Consider the following 18,055-nt stretch of genomic DNA (forward strand, 5'->3'; position numbering starts at 1 on the left):
CTGAAGGTAACTGAGCAGTTTGTGTTTTAGTGTGGGCAGCAGATTTTCCTCACAGAGAATCACTGTTTGTTCTACTTTCTACAAATCTTACTTTCTAGCTGTTTTCCAATTCAGTGGCCGGATCCTTCGTCTACGGACGCAACGGCTTCGAGGCACCTCGATCGGCTCCGACCACCTGATTGCGTCCGAATGCGATAAACGGCCAAACATTAAACATTTGAAAATGGCAGCTTTTTTAAGCTGTGTACACTACAAAGTGACAATGTTGCGTGGTTGTGCAATTTGGTCGCATTAATTTGTTGTGTCTCATTGCAAAACATCCAGCTTGGAGAGACACCGAATTCTCGCTAACAGATCTTTGGCGGCATCAAATGGAATGTTGCGTCATTCCATTGACTTGTATGTAATTTCATCACACCACAAATAAAAGCTAGCTAAAAAGCTAGGCTAATTTAAAGCCACTAAGCGCTCCCTTTGGACTATTCGGCCAGCAGAGCCCTGCTCAGTGGGTGAACACACCTCCAAGCCAGCGGTTGACCAGGGCTACCATGGCTACAGCGCGGAGCCACCACAACATTCAGATAGCTAACATGCTAGGTGGCTAATGATAACCATAGATATCTATGATGATAACCACTACAAAGCATCTTGGGATAGCCTACGTGAGGCCATGAAGGATAGGTGCAGTGCGTCCTCCTAGAACAGGCAGGAGAAGGCTATTTGTCGACCGCGTTTCAGATGGGGACAGGCCTTGTCGCACGTTGTGACGTTGAATTGGGACACAGATTCTGTCTGTCTTCACAACATTCAGACATTCAATTCACAACATTCATTGTCAAAGGTCAAGATCATAGATATAGAATGGCCAAGATCACCAGTGAGTCATATTAGAATTCTTAGAATGTTGCTTTAACAATGAATTATGTCATCAGGTATCAAGGTCACCAGTGTCAAAATGTTGTTTTGTCAATGAATCAGGTTCTTTAGGTCGAGGTCACCAGTGTCAGAATGTTGTGTTGACGACAAATGACGTCACCAGCTTCGTGAGGTCAGCGATGATGTTATCAGGTTCCTTTGAAGTTGGTCTCTATCTCAAAACAAATCATTGAGCTTGTGTTATCAAGTCTGTGAGACAAGAAAAGTTCCTGTCAAACCACTTTGTTTTGTGTTTCCCTGGACTTCAAGAGCACAACAAGAAGATCATCCAGCAACATGAATTCAAAGATGAGACAGTACTGCACACTGCCGCCCATCTCCCCAGTGGAGAGAAGCCTTGTTGGAAACTGGAAGCCAACGCCACCGAACCGACCAAGACACTCTGTGGCCATGACTGATGGAAAAGAGACTGTTCAAATCAACACCTTTATCGATTTGACAGCAAGAAAACTTCAAATGAAGAAGGAGGGGGAGACACTGCGACAGAAAGTACAGTGTCAAAACTTCCAAAGACAGCTTAGGGAGAGGTTCAATGAAGAAGAGCAGCGGATCCGAGACGAACAAGAGAAATATCTGCGCCTCAGAGAAATCGCAGAGAAGACCCGAATGGAGCTGAGGTACATCGGCATCCCTGAAAAATACCTGAGGGACCCTATGCCCTATCCAAAGCCCCGCCCAGACTTATTCCTCCCCTCCCAGAACCTCTCACCTGAGTTTGAGCTGAGGCTGCCCCCCCTCCCCTCCATCAGCAGAACATCTACAGCCAGATCCTGCACACGCCGGCCACCTTCTGCTCAGACAGACCGGTCCTACACCGTCCTTCCACCCATCTCAAGAGCTTCCACACTGAGGTCCAGACGCCAGTAATCTGGACCTATTTAGGGTTTTCTCCGGGCGCTCCGGTTCTCCCACAATCATTTTCACAAAATAAACTAAAAACCAAATTATAAATGTCTGGACTTACATAATTATCACATACAGTATATGTGCTCCATAAGAGCTCTAAGTATTTACTATTAAGATAACTTCAAACTAGACAAAACAGAATAAACATTTAAAGGGTGAACTAGTGTTAATTTATATGCTATATGAAATATGAAGTATCTGTTAAATTGACAATACAAAATACAAATTCAACTCACTGTTGCAGACCTCCACTACTGTCAGGTTAAAACAATGTCTTATTGTGTTTATAGAGTCCAATATTGCAAATGATAATAAACAAACTGTATAATGACTTGTTTCATTATTAAACATCGTGAACAGATTTATGATCAATACACAATGAAATATATACAAAGAGACTTGACTTTGTACATGAAAACAGAAAATATGACCATATTCGACTTGTTTAATGTAGAACGTGGTATTAAATCAGTTTAATTCATTCAACCAGTTTTGTGTTGATCTGGTTTCCACATTCATTGGTTTTCTAATTAATTTTTCATAAAATGTGACTTGATCTTTGTCTAAATGACATGTACAAATAAATCAAACGTAATAAAGCTCCATACAGTCTAATGGTAGATGTGCATGTATAGTGTGATTACAAAGCAGGTTAATATTAGGCTACTGTGAAAACATCAAGGCCTCAGTCTACAGATAAATGCACTCAGCCCTGTTTTCACAAGCTGAGCCTTAAAAGCAGCTGTCAGGACTTCTGTAACTCTGTGATCTACAATAAAAGAGTCAGTTTGCTCATGTCACCACTAGACTGCAGCATTTGACCATCACCAACTTCCACCTGAGCAGCACCTGACGTCAGAGGGACGTTCAACAACAAAAAGCCTTGGAAGCTGGAGGATATTGTGTCTCAGTCAAATGGATTTGATCAGTATCAGAGTGACTCACTCCAAACATGTGATCAGATGTCAACTTCTGTAAACTTTGTGTCCTAGTGAGCGAGGAGGACTATGAGTCAAACAGTAATGTATTTTGTGAGAGTGTTACAGTATGTATGTGAGCTCCTCCCATCTGTAAGTGGAGGGCTAGTTGGTTGAGGGGACGTATCATTGTGCAGATAACCAGTGGTTGTCACTGGATTAATTTTGGTATGCAACCACAAAAACGATAAAATACAGAAGGCATCTGAAATCCAAACACAACTGAATGAATAAATCCTATGACTTTTTGGTCAGCTGGATGGGTAAATTAGCAACTACTTGCTAATAGCTAAAATGTATTATTTTCTTTCTGCAAAAAAAAAAGGATAACAATGATAAAAGGAAGGAAAGGGATTATGTGAGACAAGAATAGAAATGTTGAAAAAAAAAAAGTAGAGCCAGATTTGAATAAGAATTCTTTTAGAACAAACTGAAAAAAGAAGCAGCAGCAATGATAGTTTCCTCTTTCAGTCTCTTCACATCCTATCAGCTCTTTAGCAGAGACTGTTAGCATTTACAGAAGTGCAGACTAACCACAGCCTGTCAGGAGGACAACTGAGAGGGAACGCATTGCTCCAGTTACAATGACAGAAAACCACACAAATTCAAACATGTAATCTGATTCCACTCAGCAAATGTCTTGTCACTGTCCTGAAGTCTTACATATTTAAACTCTTGGGAAGATTATACGTTTTGTCTCTCTAAAACAGAATAATAATACTAAAAACAAATGCCAGCCTTTATACCTCTAGTGGAAAACATATCACAATCTCTCCTCTCTGAATAGAGCAAACTGTGTGACAATCAAACCTGAAAAATCTCTCTTCCCCTCCCAGCTGACTCTTCATCTGTGCAACTTCCTCATTCAACTGACTTGTGTCATTTAAGAGCGCACCCCTGAAACAAGAACGAAAACCGACCGCCAAAACACGCACACACACAACATCGAGCACAGAGGCAGAGAGGAGAGCAGCTGGTCTCTGGACTTTGTTTTTTTCTGATGAAGTAACACAGCTGGAGTATTCTTTTTTTTTTTTTTTTTTTTCCCCTTCCGTGTGTGTGTGTGTGTGTGGTGCAGGATACTTTGTGGGGCTGAGCAGGACTGAGGTGGTCAGGTAGAGAAGCTGGTTGAGCTCCACAGCCAGCAAGATGCTGCGACAGTCTCTGAGCATGCTGAAGCAGCAGCTCGGCTCTGCAGGAAAGTAAGTGCTTTCATTTGATACCTCTGCCCTGATTGGTGTTAAACAGACTTCAGTACCATCCATAGAAACAGTATAAAACAGATGAAGTGCTTCACTCTCAAAAGGCTGTGAACCAGAGAGGGTTGGTTGGTGCTATGTTGGTCTCATGGTTCACACATGTTTACACAGCCAAACTTAAATAGATTTTAGTTTCTCATTAACGCCAGCTGTCACCATAGTTACATGTAAGTGCATTAAAGTGTGACAATGTGACTTTCAAAAAGGGAAATAACACCATCCCCCTATCAAGGTTAGATTCAGGCCGTTAAAACCAAAACCTCACTCAACTGGGTACATTCATGGTTTTGACACAACAGTAGGTTTGACCAGAGGCGATAGTGGCTTGTGTCATAAAACTTAATAACTTCCTTTCATCCGCTAATGTTAAACAAAACCTGTGTAGTCTCACTCTAAAGCCGATGCTGTGATATCACCGGCAGCTTTAATCTTAGGAAGGATCAGTTCAGGTGAAGGAGCCTGAGATGCTTTCATTTCAGTGCCCCTCGGCTTAGAGGAAACGTCCTATTCTGCTTTGGTTTCCATGTTCTCATTTCCACTGTTGTGAATTTGGTGTTGAAAAGCGTTTCAAGCTGGAGTCCTCCGAGTTGCTGCTTCCTCTTGAAAGTGACACATGCTTTTTGGGGGTTTTGAGGGAAACCTCAGGCTCCTCAACGCATGAACGCCAAAAGAGCCTCAGCTCATCCGATGGGACAAACTGACTTGAGGCTGTGGTTTCTGTTGACGACACATGTTATCAAGGCAATGGTTGATTTGGTACTCCTTATGGCATGGAGAGGGTATGAAATATTTACACTAGATAAATAATCTGTTGCAATTTTCTGACCTTTTTTCGAACTTCTGCATTTTTATCTCTGCATCGTCAAAAAAAAACCTTCAATAGAGATAAAAAAAAGTCTTTGCTCATAATCCAGCACGCAGAGTCAGTGTTGGACACATGAGTAGGTGTCACTTTGATTTCTGTACTTGAATGCAGCACAAGTTGAGCCTGTTCACTGACAGTGAGTGATGCCCATAAACGACGAGTTGGTGACCAAATCTTACACCCACACCCTGTCTGGTTTTCTTGGTACACAATTGCAGCAGAGCAATCTACAAAAGTGTGTGTGTGCAGGCCATGCTGCCTCTATCTCTGACGTGCTCTGGTTTAATAATAAACCTACACAGCATGCATCTGCAGCAGAGCAGCGTGGGCTCCACACCACAGCAGCACTTCACCCAGTTAGTTCCAGTTCTGAGATGAACACGTGTATAAAAATAAAGTGCACATTATGTATATATATAAGTACTGTACAGTCTTCACGAATAGAGGATGGCTCAACTGTTGAGTATGTCCTCTTATTGATACATCCACTTTGTAGTGGATGATGTTGCAACTGTAGGCTATATGAATAAACACAGAGGCCACAACAGACACAATCATAGTTTTACTTTCTTAGCTCACATGCGTTGATGTCAGTTTACTTGGTGTGAAATGAAATGTTTTTTCCATGTCTAAAGAAAAAGTTGAAATGAATCAGAGATGAAAAAGGAGGAACTGGTGTGTGGTTTGCGTCTGCTGGGGATTTCTCTGCTTTGTGTTTTGAAAACGTCACAAGTCTGGTTGAGTGGAGGAAACAACAAATGACACCTTGATGGTGTTGAAGCTCGTTTGGCCCCCCTATGAACTGGGCTGGGCTTCCTTAGGTTGGACCAAAACTCAAAGATGTTCTCAAAGCTGCTGCTGAGAAACTTTCTTCTCTCTGTTTATCTCCTTTGCACATTTTTCAAACAACTGCATGTGACAGCAGAGATGGTGGAGGAGGAGGAGGAGGAGGAGGAGGAGGAGGAGGAGGGTTGTGGTTTGAGCCCCTCCTTCCTCTCACAAAGCTGGTACTGATAGAAACCGCAGCGTTGGCCTCGTACTCCAACTTTAGATCGCTGGCTTTGAGTTGTTTGCCGGTTACGCCATAAAAAAAGCTGAAACATCACCACTGTCGTCCAACAGATGAACACTTCAATCTGCAGAAGTTTATTTGATGATCATTTAAATTGTGGATTAAGTAGCTACTGTATGTAAAGCACATGCACAGAACATCTGTTCTTGATGACTGACTTGAGCAGTTGTAAAAGGGATTAAACAAGTAGCCAGTTAATCATTGGGTTGATCAACAGGAACAATTTTATATAATAACTGCGTTAATAAAACTATATTCAGTGTCCTGCTGCGATTCACATGAGAATATTTTAACCTGCCTGTGAAACCGATCAGCTGCATGGCTGCAGCTTCATATTTAACACGCAGACAGATCGGAGCGATATCTATCTTCTAATTACTGTAGTAGCTATTATCAAACATGACATAATTCCAGCTTCTTTACTGTCTGAAAGTACATGTTGTGTATGTATTTGTTACATTTTGGATTCAAGAAACATCACTATTTTCTATAGACTTATAAATAAATACAGGACATATTCCTGGGGTTGTTCAGATTATCATGAAAATAACTGTCTATCTCAGGTCAACACAATGACAAACCACATTTTACTGTAATATCAAAACTTTCTGTACTCACTAACCAACACAATGCCTGGCCACATCCTCAGGTCACAGGATGCCACTGACCTTCTACACGAAGACCTGGTCATGGTGAGGAAAAGAAATATTCTGTCACGACAATATTTCATACAATTATACCAGGATAAATAAATAATTGTTTAATAAATATTAAACAATAAGTTTAATAGCTATAGCTCTGTGTTGTTATTCTAATGTAAAGTTAATGCTTCATGGAGCTGATATGACTGACTTCTCATCATAGTATTTCCTGTAGTGGAGTGTATGACTTTGTAGATATGATTTTTAAAAAAATTTTTTAGATCAAAATAACAACATAAGATCACACTGAACATAACCGCATGTGTTATATGAAAAAACAACTTGATGACAGTGGAAAGAAGGGACTTTTATTTTGAAACTTGCTCATCAACTTTGCTTCAGTAGAACAGATCACATTGTTTTACGCAGTACAAATCTTCACTGTGTTTGTGTGTCTGTGTGGTTGAATGAAGGTGGAGCAGCGAGTGGAGCCGGCCAGGAAGGCGGCTCAGATCCTTTACAAGAAGCTGCAGAGCTGCATGCAGAGCCAGCTGGGGCTGGAGGCCGAGAAACGAATGGTACCCAGATATAATGTCTGAAAACATACACACACATGGTTCAGTTAGTTGGTTGCTTTAAGTTGTGACATCCACTTGTCTCTCCACAGAAAAAGCTGCCTCTGATGCTGCTGTCTATCAGCATGGCGGAGAGCTTCAAAGACTTTGATGCAGAGTCCTCTATCAGGTGACAGGTTCTTTACTCCACCTGTTCACTCTCGTCGACTGCAGTCACATGAACACCTCATGCCTCCAGCAGAGAGGTTTTCGGTTCTTGATAAAGAGAAAGAGGATCCCACACAGAGTAGAGCATGTGACCCGAGCTCTGTGTGTCTCTTATTTATAGATAAAGAGGTTACTGTAGAGTGAGACGAGTCACCAGCAATTTCATATCACAATGTTTATGTTTTTTTTCTGACTAGAAGAAGATCCATACAAGATCAAACTCTTTAGTTCTTGTTGCAGACCGTCTGTGTTTTATTTTAACATTCACTTTTTCACTGTGGGCATACTACACGCTGAGACAGGCGTTAACCATGAGGTGTTTGTGTGTGTGTGTGTGTGTGTGTGTGTGTGTGTGTGTGTGTGTGTGGCAGGAGAGTGTTGGAGATGTGCTGTTTCATGGAGAAGATGTTGGCCCACATGCTGACTGACTATGAGATGAGACTTGAGAAGGAAGTACTGGAGCCGCTCAACAAGCTCAGTGAGGTGAGAATGGGCCGACGAGTGTTGAACAGAAACTTTTGTAACACTTCTGATTGCTGCACTTTTTGCAAACCGGGTTTTTTTTTATTTTTTTAACCACAGCTGCCCTGCATCTCAAGAGATATACACGAACAAACTAGCAACAGTAAATAGAGATTTGGTTGGTTGGTTTTAAAAAGAGACATGACGGGAAGAAAAAGACCAATAACACACAAGGCAAAATGTTCTGCACTTTAAAATGTGAAAGAGAAAAAACATGTAAAAATACTTCATTTTCATATGAAAATATGAAATAATTGAATGTACCAGCAATCGGTACCAATGGTCTGGATTGATTTTGTAATATTTGTATGTAGGCCTATTTTGTTATATACAATTCATACATATGTATATAGATAGATACATTCAAATTTCCTTTTGGGTATTTTATTCATGTTGTAAACTTGTAAACTGTAAAATCTTTGTACACCCACAGGATGTATGTATTTGACACTAATACATCCCCATAATATATTTCATAACATACATGAAATCGCTCTTGATATAGAGGCACATATTTGTAATATATTTCATAATAAATCAAATCAGATTTATTTTCCTCTTTTTATTTTATTTTTATTATTATTTATTGCAAGCAGCCGTTCATTTTTGTTTTTGTTTTGCTTGAAAAATATAAATTGATAAACCTATAGGTGGTGGAAAAATAAGCAAAAACACAATGCAGGGGGCGGTGCGTGGCGCAGTGGGTAAGGCGGCCGCCCCATGTAGAGGCTACAGTCCTCAACGCAGGCATCCCCGGTTCGAATACCGCATCGGGCAGACCTTTCCTGCATGTCATTCCCCATCTCTCTGCCTCCCCCTTTCCTGTCTATCTCACTGTGCTGTCACATAAAGGCAAAAAATATTTAAAAAAACAAAAAAAAAACACAATGCAGTATGGTTCCGTATAACTATTCACAAAGTGATATTTAATATTCCAGACTTCCAGACTGAATATAAATGTAGAAATGTATATGGTCTCTATATTGGATTCATTGTATTGTCAGGTATTAATGTTATTATGTTTATATATTATGTTGCTAAGCCCAAAAACATATTGAAAGTTTGTTTTATTTCTATAATTTATTTCATTTTATATATTTTTTTGTTACTTCTCTTTAAGGATGATTTACCAGAGATTCTCAGGAACAAGAAACAATTTGCAAAGCTCACTACAGACTGGCACAACGCAAGGAACAGGTGGGTTCAACTGAACATCCTCAGTCTGAGCTACATGTGTTCTGATTTAGCCACGCACCAAGTAGCTAATCAAATCTGTGTGTGTGTGTGTGTGTGTGTGTGTGTGTGTGTGTGTGTGGTCAGGAGCCAGGCCAGCACCGGTCCCCAGGCAAAGCAGGATGGGCTTCGGGAGGAAGTGGAAGAAGCTTGGAGGAGGCTGGAGAGCATCAAGGTAAAACAAGGAGCACCTGGGCTGAATCAAGTGCTCATGCTGATGTCGTGTCCTTGAGCCAGGCACTGAAGCCCTCTGCTCTGTCTGTCTCTGTCTCTGCAGGACCAGTACTCTGCAGATCTCTATCACTTTGCGACCAAAGAAGATGACTACGCTAACTACTTCATCCGGGTGAGCTGCAGTTGTGACAGCTTTTAAGCACGCAAACACTGTGACACTGTAATCAAACATCAAACTGCTTCACATATCCAGCACCTCTCTCATCTGTCCAATTCTAGCTTCTGGAGCTGCAGGCAGACTACCACAAAAACTCCCACGTGTTCCTGGAGAAGCACATCAGCGAGCTCAAAGAGAACCACAGTGAAAAAGGTGAACTTTCCACCAGTTTGTAAACTCATTTCCTGGACCGTCACTGCCATATTTCTACACATCCCTTATTTCCTGTGTGTAATTATCTGATTGGGCAGGGCCGACGCCGGGCCTCTCTAATCAGAAGGTCTACGGGGAGCCTCTGCTGTCACATCTGTCTCGAAGTGACAGAGAAATCGCTGTACCCATCCAGGAGTGTATTCACATGCTGCTGAGAACGGCCATGGGAGAGGAGGTGGGAGTCTGCAGACCGTTATTTAGGCTACATCAGCTTTTTTCTCATTTTCCAGTCATGCTGGATATTGATGATTTTTTTTCCCTTGTTGATTTTCTTGTTTATATTATATTTGCTGTAATTCCTCCGTTGCACTGCACTTTAATTTGTCCATTCAAAACATCAAGCTGGAGATCATCTGCCTGTGATCAACATCTCCGTCCCTCAGGCCACCGGTGTGGATAAATATGAAGTAATCTCCACTCAGTTTGGCCTGTAGATGCTGTGTGTGCTTGCAACATACAAGATAAATACAGATATTAACAGGAAATTAAGGCAAGGCAATTTTATTTGTATAGTCCATTTTCACAAACAGTTATTCCCAAAGGGCCTTACATGGCATCATTACAACATCATTACATTACAACATCCTCTGCCGTTAGACCCCCACGTTGACTAAGGAAAAACTCCCTAGAAAACCCTTAACAAGGAAAAAATTGGAGAAACACCAGGATGAGATACAGAGGAAAAATCCCTCTCAGGACAGGCAGACATGCAATAGGTGTTTACAGACAAGGAAAACTGTTTACAACATGGAATATGGAAAAAATATGGAAATGGAATTGGTCCCCTGTCCCTCATCAAACTCATCAATAAATACACAATCCAACAATGCCAAAAACACTCTCATGGACAAGTTGTGACCTGCACATTCACCACGCTATGAAATAATAATGTAACATTATAAGACGGAGTTGTTTTCGAGGCAAATGCAGCCGGAACTACATTCCAGACATGGCTGATGGGCGGAGGGATTTCAAAAGCGCAAGTAGTTCAGAATATTTTCTTCATGTGTCGCAATGTTACATAATTATACATGTTTATTTCATAGCGTGGCGAATGTTCAGCTCACAACTTCTCCACAAGAGCGTTTTGGAGTTGTTGGATTGTGTATTTGATGAGTTTGATGAGGGACAGGGGACCTGTACCATTCACCTTCATTGTGTTCGCTGAGCAGCTCACGTCTCTGCCCCGCAGATCTCAAAACAACATGCACTGATAATTAAAGGTAATGAACCTACTGCTATGACTATAGGGATTATGGCAATTGGCGAATTCGCCAAAATGTTGAACTATCCCTTTAAGTATCTCTCTAACTACTGTATTTTGGGGTTTTGTTGTGAAACCAGTGGAGGGAACATATTTTATGTGCTGATGCTGAGGCAAAGTATTAATGTGCAGCAAGTCTGATCTTTTACATTATGTTAATAGGCTGCTCTGGTTTCAGTCTTGGTCGTCTTTGCCTCAGGTTGTGACTAAAACATCTGCCAAACGTCTTGGACCTGTTTTAGCCGTACCCTGACACGGCTGGTCTTAATCTGTGGCTTCATCAACATCTCCAGCTCTCCCACTTAGTCGTTCTTCCTCTCCATCTCTTTCCTCATCGACCTTCCTCTGCCTCTTCCTCGCCCCTCAGGGTCTGTTTCGCCTGGCAGCAGCTGCCTCCGTGGTGAAGAGGCTGAAGACCTGTCTGGACCAGGGGACGGTGGACCACAGCGAGTTCAGCATGGACCCTCACGCCGTGGCCGGTGAGGACAGACGTGTCTGCTTGTTTTTCCTTCCATGTGTTGTCCAGCCAACGTGACTTCTGCTGCTTATTACTTACCCACTTCCTCTTCTGTTTACCCAGCCCCACTTACAGCTTCCAGTAATATAGAATACACCATTTCCCGTTCACTAGAGCACTTTTTTTTTTCATGCCAGATATAGAATCACTCTCTTTTATCAGACAGGAGAATTCAACAGACATGTTTATATCTTGTGTAATTCACTGTCATCATTTAGCTAACAGGACAAACAGGGCAGTAACTCAGCACATATTACCTCTAACTGTTTAAACACAGCTGTGATCATGGACGTTTATCTCTGTATTCGCTGACAGGAGCTTTGAAGTGTTACCTTCGAGAGCTGCCTGAACCTCTCATGACTTTTGACCTCTACAATGACTGGTTTAAAGCAGCAGGGTGTGTATTATATATCCACATTTTGAATATTTTCACATTTTACTACAGTTTCAGGTCTGTTTCTTGAGTTTGATCTCTGTCTCCTCAGGGAAAAAGACCCGACAGAGAAGCTGGAGCAGTTTAGGGTACTGCTGAAGAAACTGCCTCCTGAAAACTACAACAACCTCAGGTTTGTACCTGTGGATGAAGAAGGACGTCTTCATATTTTCAACTTGAAAGAAACACTTTTTACTCTCATTTGCTTGCATGGCTCCATGGATGGATGGAGTGGTTGACATTATGACATCTCACTTCTCACCTGTTGCTATTCATAGGCCTATGCCATAAAGTGTTTACTCCAGTAGTTCGGTTTATTAAGATTAGCTTTTGCGAGGCAGCAGCTATTCTTCCTGGGGTCTTTTCATTTTCATAAGTGACAAATACAAACCATCTACAAAAATGACACATACTTAATACATAAAAACAAAAATACATACAGAAGACACATACTTAATACATACACATACAAACCAAACATCCAAGACACCAAACATAAGCATTACCAGCTCCTACACTGAATCATTACACAACATTTACTATGTTTTCTGTCACACAAGGATGCCATGACCCAATTTACAGATTTACACTAATGGTCAAAATTATGATCCAAATAATAATCTCTTAGTTTCAGTTTTAAAATCGAGTATTATGAAATCAAACCGTGTGGTCATCAAGCTGTGAAATCCTCTCTGACTTCCCGTCTGTGCTTACTTCACTCACTCTGCTTCGTGATCCCTGTCAGGTACCTGGTCCAGTTCTTGTCCCTGTTGTCTGAGCAGCAGGCCGTCAACAAGATGACACCCAGCAACATCGCCATCGTCCTGGGGCCCAACCTGCTCTGGCCTCGGGCTGAGGGGTTCGTACAATTAAACAGCTCCTCTTCCTGTCTCCAGCCCCTGTGCACTGTTTACATATTTCTTTTATTTATGTTCCCCATCTTGCCTGCTCTTCCTCCTCTGAAATCTTTGTCTTTCTTTGAGCATTAATGAGAGATTTAAAGAACTTGTCACAGTATCATTGAAGCAGATAGGCTAACACTTTGCCCACAGAGAGGGTTTGTCGTCTTGATGGGCAGGTCATTGTTAAAACTTTAGTTTTAGCTTCAGCTAGTGACACACTGGTTGAACTTCTGACAGTTTGTGTCATGATTTTTCCTGAAGAACAGTGTTGATGTGGTTTCGTCTCTTCCCCCTCAGGGAAACTGCTCTCTTTGACATGGCGGCAGCTTCTTCAGTCCAGGTGGTGACTGTCATCGAGCCTCTGATTCAGTACAGCTCCGACCTCTTCCCTGAAGGTAACCACACACTGATGCACTTTCTCTCTTTTTCCTACTCTTTCTCTCTCTCTTCCAGCCTAACCGAATGATGCAGATGGTCGCCCATCCTGAGTCTGTTTCTGCTCGAGGTTTCTGTCTCTTAAAAGGGTTTTATTCTTTGCCTCTGCTTGCCAAATGCTAATGATTTGGTGTCTGTAAATAACATTATAAAAAGAAGGTCTAGAACTTCTCTATTTGAGAGGTGTTTTGGGTTAACGCCTGTTGTAAATTGCCACTCTACAAATAACACTCACTTATTTGACATATCCTCTCAATGTAACATTAACATTCAGTTAAAATACGTAATCCATTTTTGTAGTTTTGCCATTTTATCTACTGGTTCAAGTAAGATAAATCTCACAAAGAGCTCAGATTATCAGACAAGTTGAAACGAGCAGGGCAGTGATAACAGTTTTAAAACTATATTTAACTCAATATTAGGTATGGATTAGTCTCTCTGAATCTGTTGGTCCAGCTCTGGTAATGAAACCGACAGTTTTATACAGAATATCCTATTATAAATTATTCCCAAACTGTTCATCACTTCCTCCAACCACTGTGCATCTGGAAAAAACTGCTGCAACCTTAGGCTGTCTTTACCACACTGGTGTTTTTAATATAGTGACTATACTTATTTCGAAACTCGTTACATCCATTATGATGTGTTTCAAATATAAGATTAAAGCAGAAGTAAGCGATCCGATCATTTTGGCTAACTTTCTGTCAGCCGATGGAGTTAGCAGTCCCCGCCCTCGTCCCTACGTCACCACATTCACGCGCATCCCTTGACTGCACACACAGAGAGGACCGCCCCTTTATGCAGTTCTCTCTCCTCATTGGATAAAGGTTGTAGGATACAAGGAAAGTTTTCTCCTCGGCTTACAGCAGAGCAGAGTGACTGACAGACCCGTGTTTCAGACCAAACACTCTATATAAGTGATTGCTGTCAGAAGATATAACTATTTAAGACTTATATTAACACAAACATTCCGCTTACTTCTGCTTTAAGTCTGTCAATGCATAAACTGTTGAAATGAAACAGGACGCCCCAGGGTGCTGCTGCACCGCTTCTTAAAATTGCTAATGTAACGTTTCAGAACTGAAAGTGAGCACACCCACTGCACAGGAAATGTTAACTACTGCAAAGTAGGTACAGTAGGCCGAGGTACAGCTAGGTACAGTAGGTCGAAGATGAACCAGACCAAATCAGTTGGCAATGTAAACTGTGATTAATGTTTACAACAGACGGTTTAGACTCCAGACACATGTGGTTTACACATGTTAGTTCGAAACCTGTCTGGTTCTTCTTCTTCTTTTCTGCGACATCAGTGCATTCTCACCTTTTACCAAATAAGACCAACTAAAGTGGGATAACTCTAGCTGTATATTCAGATCATAAATGTGTATGTTTTTCTTTGGTCAGCTGTGTCCTTTGAGATCCCAGACCTTCCTGCGCTCCTGGATGTGGCCCTTCCTGCTCCTGTTGCCCTGTCTCAGATCTCAGAAAAGGAGAAACTGAGCAGAGCGACCTCCTGTTCATCCACAACCTCCACTGGCTCCTCTTATCACACTGCTCTCTCCAAGACAAACAGGTAGCCTATAGTAAGAATTCACCGTGTATTCACTGCCGAGAGAGAAATAATAAACAGAATGACAATAATGCTAAATGGACTGTCCTATATCATCACTTAGGACACTCAGAGTAAACATAAACTTAAACCTTTGTGTGTTTCTTGTCACCAGTTCAGCGTCTCAGGACGGTGTCGGCTCCTTCCTGGTGAAGTCTGGCTCTGTGAGTCGCAGTCACACCTCCACATGGGCCAGTCCTGCAGCTGAGCCAGCACCAGCACCAACTCAACAAAATACAACATCCAGCATCTCGTCATCCCAAAACCCCAGCGCTGTTCCGGCCTCCGGTGCTTCCACTTCCTGCAGCTCCACGGTGAGCCAGGGCCCATCCCCGCTTCCCAGAGCCACTGGACCAGCACCAAACCAGGGTCCGGCCAGGAGCCCCACCCAGAAGCAGAACTCGGAGCAGAGCCAGCTGGAGCCTATTTTGGAGGCAACTCCGGACTCTCCCAGAGCTTTAGTGAAGATGAACTCTCCATTCAAACGTAAGTCTGTCAGTCCACTGAGCTGGTTGGAGGTGGAAAGGTTCCTCTCAAACAGATCCAGTATTTGAAATCTGAAAGATTAAATTCTTTTTTCAAATTGATTTAGTTACATAAGGGCGTTGTGGTTCCAAAATGTCATAACACTGTAGCACTGGGACACTCCAGATATTTGTCATTAAGTGTTTCTCTTAGACTCACAAGGGAGAGAGGTCAAAACTGCAGAAAAGCCCAGAATATCCTGACATTTATCCCCCGGCGCAGATTACATTCCCAAAACAACGATGATGCAACTATCTTCTCGTAGACTAGTGTTTTTCAACCTTGGGGTTGGGACCCCACCTGGGGTCGCCTGGAATTCAAATGGGGTCGCCTGAAATGTCTAGTAATTGATAATAAAAACAAATTACTTATAAAAATATTTTTTAAACTAATAACTATTATTTTTAAAATTATGATTAAAAACACCACACACAATCTTAAACAACTGTATTCTACACTTTCACTTTCTTGAATATAAATCGAGTTCAGTTCAAATAAAAATATCTGAGCTGGCGCATCTTGACTGACGTGCAGTCACGTGATCGTGGGGTCGCCAGAAATTTGTGGTGTCAAAATGGGGTCACAAGCCACTGTCTTAGACCATTATTGTCTTAAGTCTTTCAAACTCCGTGGCTAAAGTTCGCAACAGTGCTAAAAGTTTGGAGTCCAAACCAAGATGACCTTGATGACATCACTATGAATTACTTCATCGGGGTAAATTCCTCATTTTAAAAATCTCCCGTCAGAGCCACAGAGACCGTGTATGACAGTTTTCACAAGGTGTGTAGAAACCTTCATGACAAATAAACCACACTTCATGTGTAAAACTCTGTGGACTTCCCCCTCAGGGGTCTCAAATATGATTTTGTTGCACCAGCAGCAGCAGCAGTGGTTGTTGTTTTAGGGCAGAGGGAACAGACTGCTCTCATTATTTACACGTCTGTTCCTATTGTGTAATGTTGATTCTTTAACTTCTGCCCTTTTCCTCTGACAAAGCCAAAGTGGTGTCTTGTTGGTGCAAGTCGACAGAGAGAAAATAAATTACTGCTCGTTGCAGCCACCAGGAAGTACACAGGAAACAGGAAGAGTCAGACCACTGACCAAAATATCAACCTCTGGGGTCATGCGTCATCTCTCACATTGTTGTAACTCCCCGAGAGGCTGAAATACTTTCCCATATAAGTCTTCTCATCCTGATATGTTTGTCCACAAAACTGAAACTAGTTCCTACTTTAACTATGCTGTCATCTGATACTGTGCTGAGCAGCACTTTCCATATTTCATCATAGTTTGTTCTTCAGGTTTGTTTTTTCCATCAAAACTCACTGTTAAACAGTGCAAAAAGTCAGACAAATATCAGACCCCCCCGACACTTGAATGCAGCATAACGGTAGTCTAAACACTGATACTCATCTGAAGACCAAAATACCACATCCAGAACAACAGAATCAGATTGGACCATCTACAATTCCACAATAGCAGTACTCCACGGAGGCCTTCAGCCTGAAGTATTTTCTCACTACAGATTGACACCAAATCCACTGATTCCAATGGCTGTTCTGCAATGTGCAGTAAGTTAATTGTAATACATTAGATTAATAATTCATGCAGTGATGGGAACTGCTGCATCTAATATTGTTAACTTTTCTCAACATAATTCTCTTCAGAAATTCAGTGTAATGTGGTAAAATAATCCAACGCAAAAATGTCAATGGTCTAGTGAACATTAGCTACGTGTCATACTAGAGCATCAAAACCCTTGAGTGAATTCACCGACCCCTCGTAGGCCTAATATTGCCTAATATTCAACCTGTGGTTCTTGTCATTTGTACAGCGAAAAGATCTTTCACTCCGAACAAACCCAGCGATCAGGTGACGATTCAGTTCTCCAAACCGAAAGCCCCGGTACCTCCAAAGCCCCAGGCCCCTCCACCCCTCCCCACCACAGCCCCAGCGGCCACGGACACTAAGACCCAGCCAACGCCTCCGCCCCGAGCTGTGGGCACCAGTGTGAGAAAGCCTCCGCCAAAAAAGCCTGGACTCAAAGCGCCAAACTGTCCTCCTCCACTTCCTCCACCTTCTATAGCACAGTGAGAAAAATTACGTGTGTTAAAAGTGTGAATAATCTTGTGGTGGTTGGTGAGCAGCAACCGAAACACTTCAGTGTTTAACACCTTCCAAGACTTATTGAGTTTAACTTTCTGGTCTGTTCCATTACCGGTATCATTTATTTATTTGGCAGCTATAGGTCATCTTTTTGATTAAAAAAAAAAAAAGATAACAAAGAACAGTCAAACCAATAAATGTTGTTTTTTTTAAATGTAATGTGTATTTTTCTATAGAATACAAAATAATACTATTCATCTAAGCTTATTACGTTTTTTTATAGCCTTTGAGGCTGAGTTGGGGTTTGACATTTCCCATAGACTGTTGTTCACAGAGGAAGATGGCTGTCGTCAGTTTGATTTCACGTCCGTCACAACAGATTTTTGAAGTGATCAGCTCTGTTATTAAGGTGAATATTCACTTTGAACTGCACTTGTATCTGATACGTGAAAATACATGTAAATAAA

At 41.8% G+C, this 18,055-nt stretch overlaps 1 protein-coding gene across 1 annotated transcript; it reads left to right on the forward strand.

Annotated features, from left to right (window-relative positions):
• The first annotated feature begins 3,705 nt into the window (after nt 1-3,705).
• Nucleotides 3,706-17,762, forward strand: sh3bp1 (SH3-domain binding protein 1). Its single transcript, XM_085762521.1, has 18 exons — nt 3,706-4,021; nt 6,665-6,707; nt 7,130-7,234; nt 7,324-7,400; nt 7,810-7,921; nt 9,081-9,157; nt 9,281-9,368; nt 9,471-9,539; nt 9,647-9,737; nt 9,836-9,972; nt 11,429-11,540; nt 11,894-11,975; nt 12,064-12,144; nt 12,757-12,870; nt 13,211-13,308; nt 14,753-14,921; nt 15,073-15,443; nt 17,317-17,762. Exons 1-18 carry the CDS (start codon nt 3,969-3,971, stop codon nt 17,574-17,576), a joined length of 2,139 nt encoding a protein of 712 aa, XP_085618647.1. The 5' UTR covers nt 3,706-3,968; the 3' UTR covers nt 17,577-17,762.
• The last annotated feature ends 293 nt before the right edge of the window (nt 17,763-18,055 follow it).

This window comes from Trachurus japonicus, chromosome 19 (assembly GCF_045865225.1).
Source record: "Trachurus japonicus isolate A0001 chromosome 19, Traja_1.0".
NCBI lineage: Eukaryota > Metazoa > Chordata > Actinopteri > Carangiformes > Carangidae > Trachurus > Trachurus japonicus.

Coding starts and splice junctions, on each gene's coding strand:
- sh3bp1 (XM_085762521.1), top strand. CDS start 3,969: ATGCTGCGACAGTCTCTGAGCATGCTGAAGCAGCAGCTCGGCTCTGCA. Junction 7,401..7,809: donor GATGCAGAGTCCTCTATCAG/GTGACAGGTTCT, acceptor TGTGTGTGGCAG/GAGAGTGTTGGAGATGTGCT. Junction 11,976..12,063: donor GACTGGTTTAAAGCAGCAGG/GTGTGTATTATA, acceptor CTGTCTCCTCAG/GGAAAAAGACCCGACAGAGA.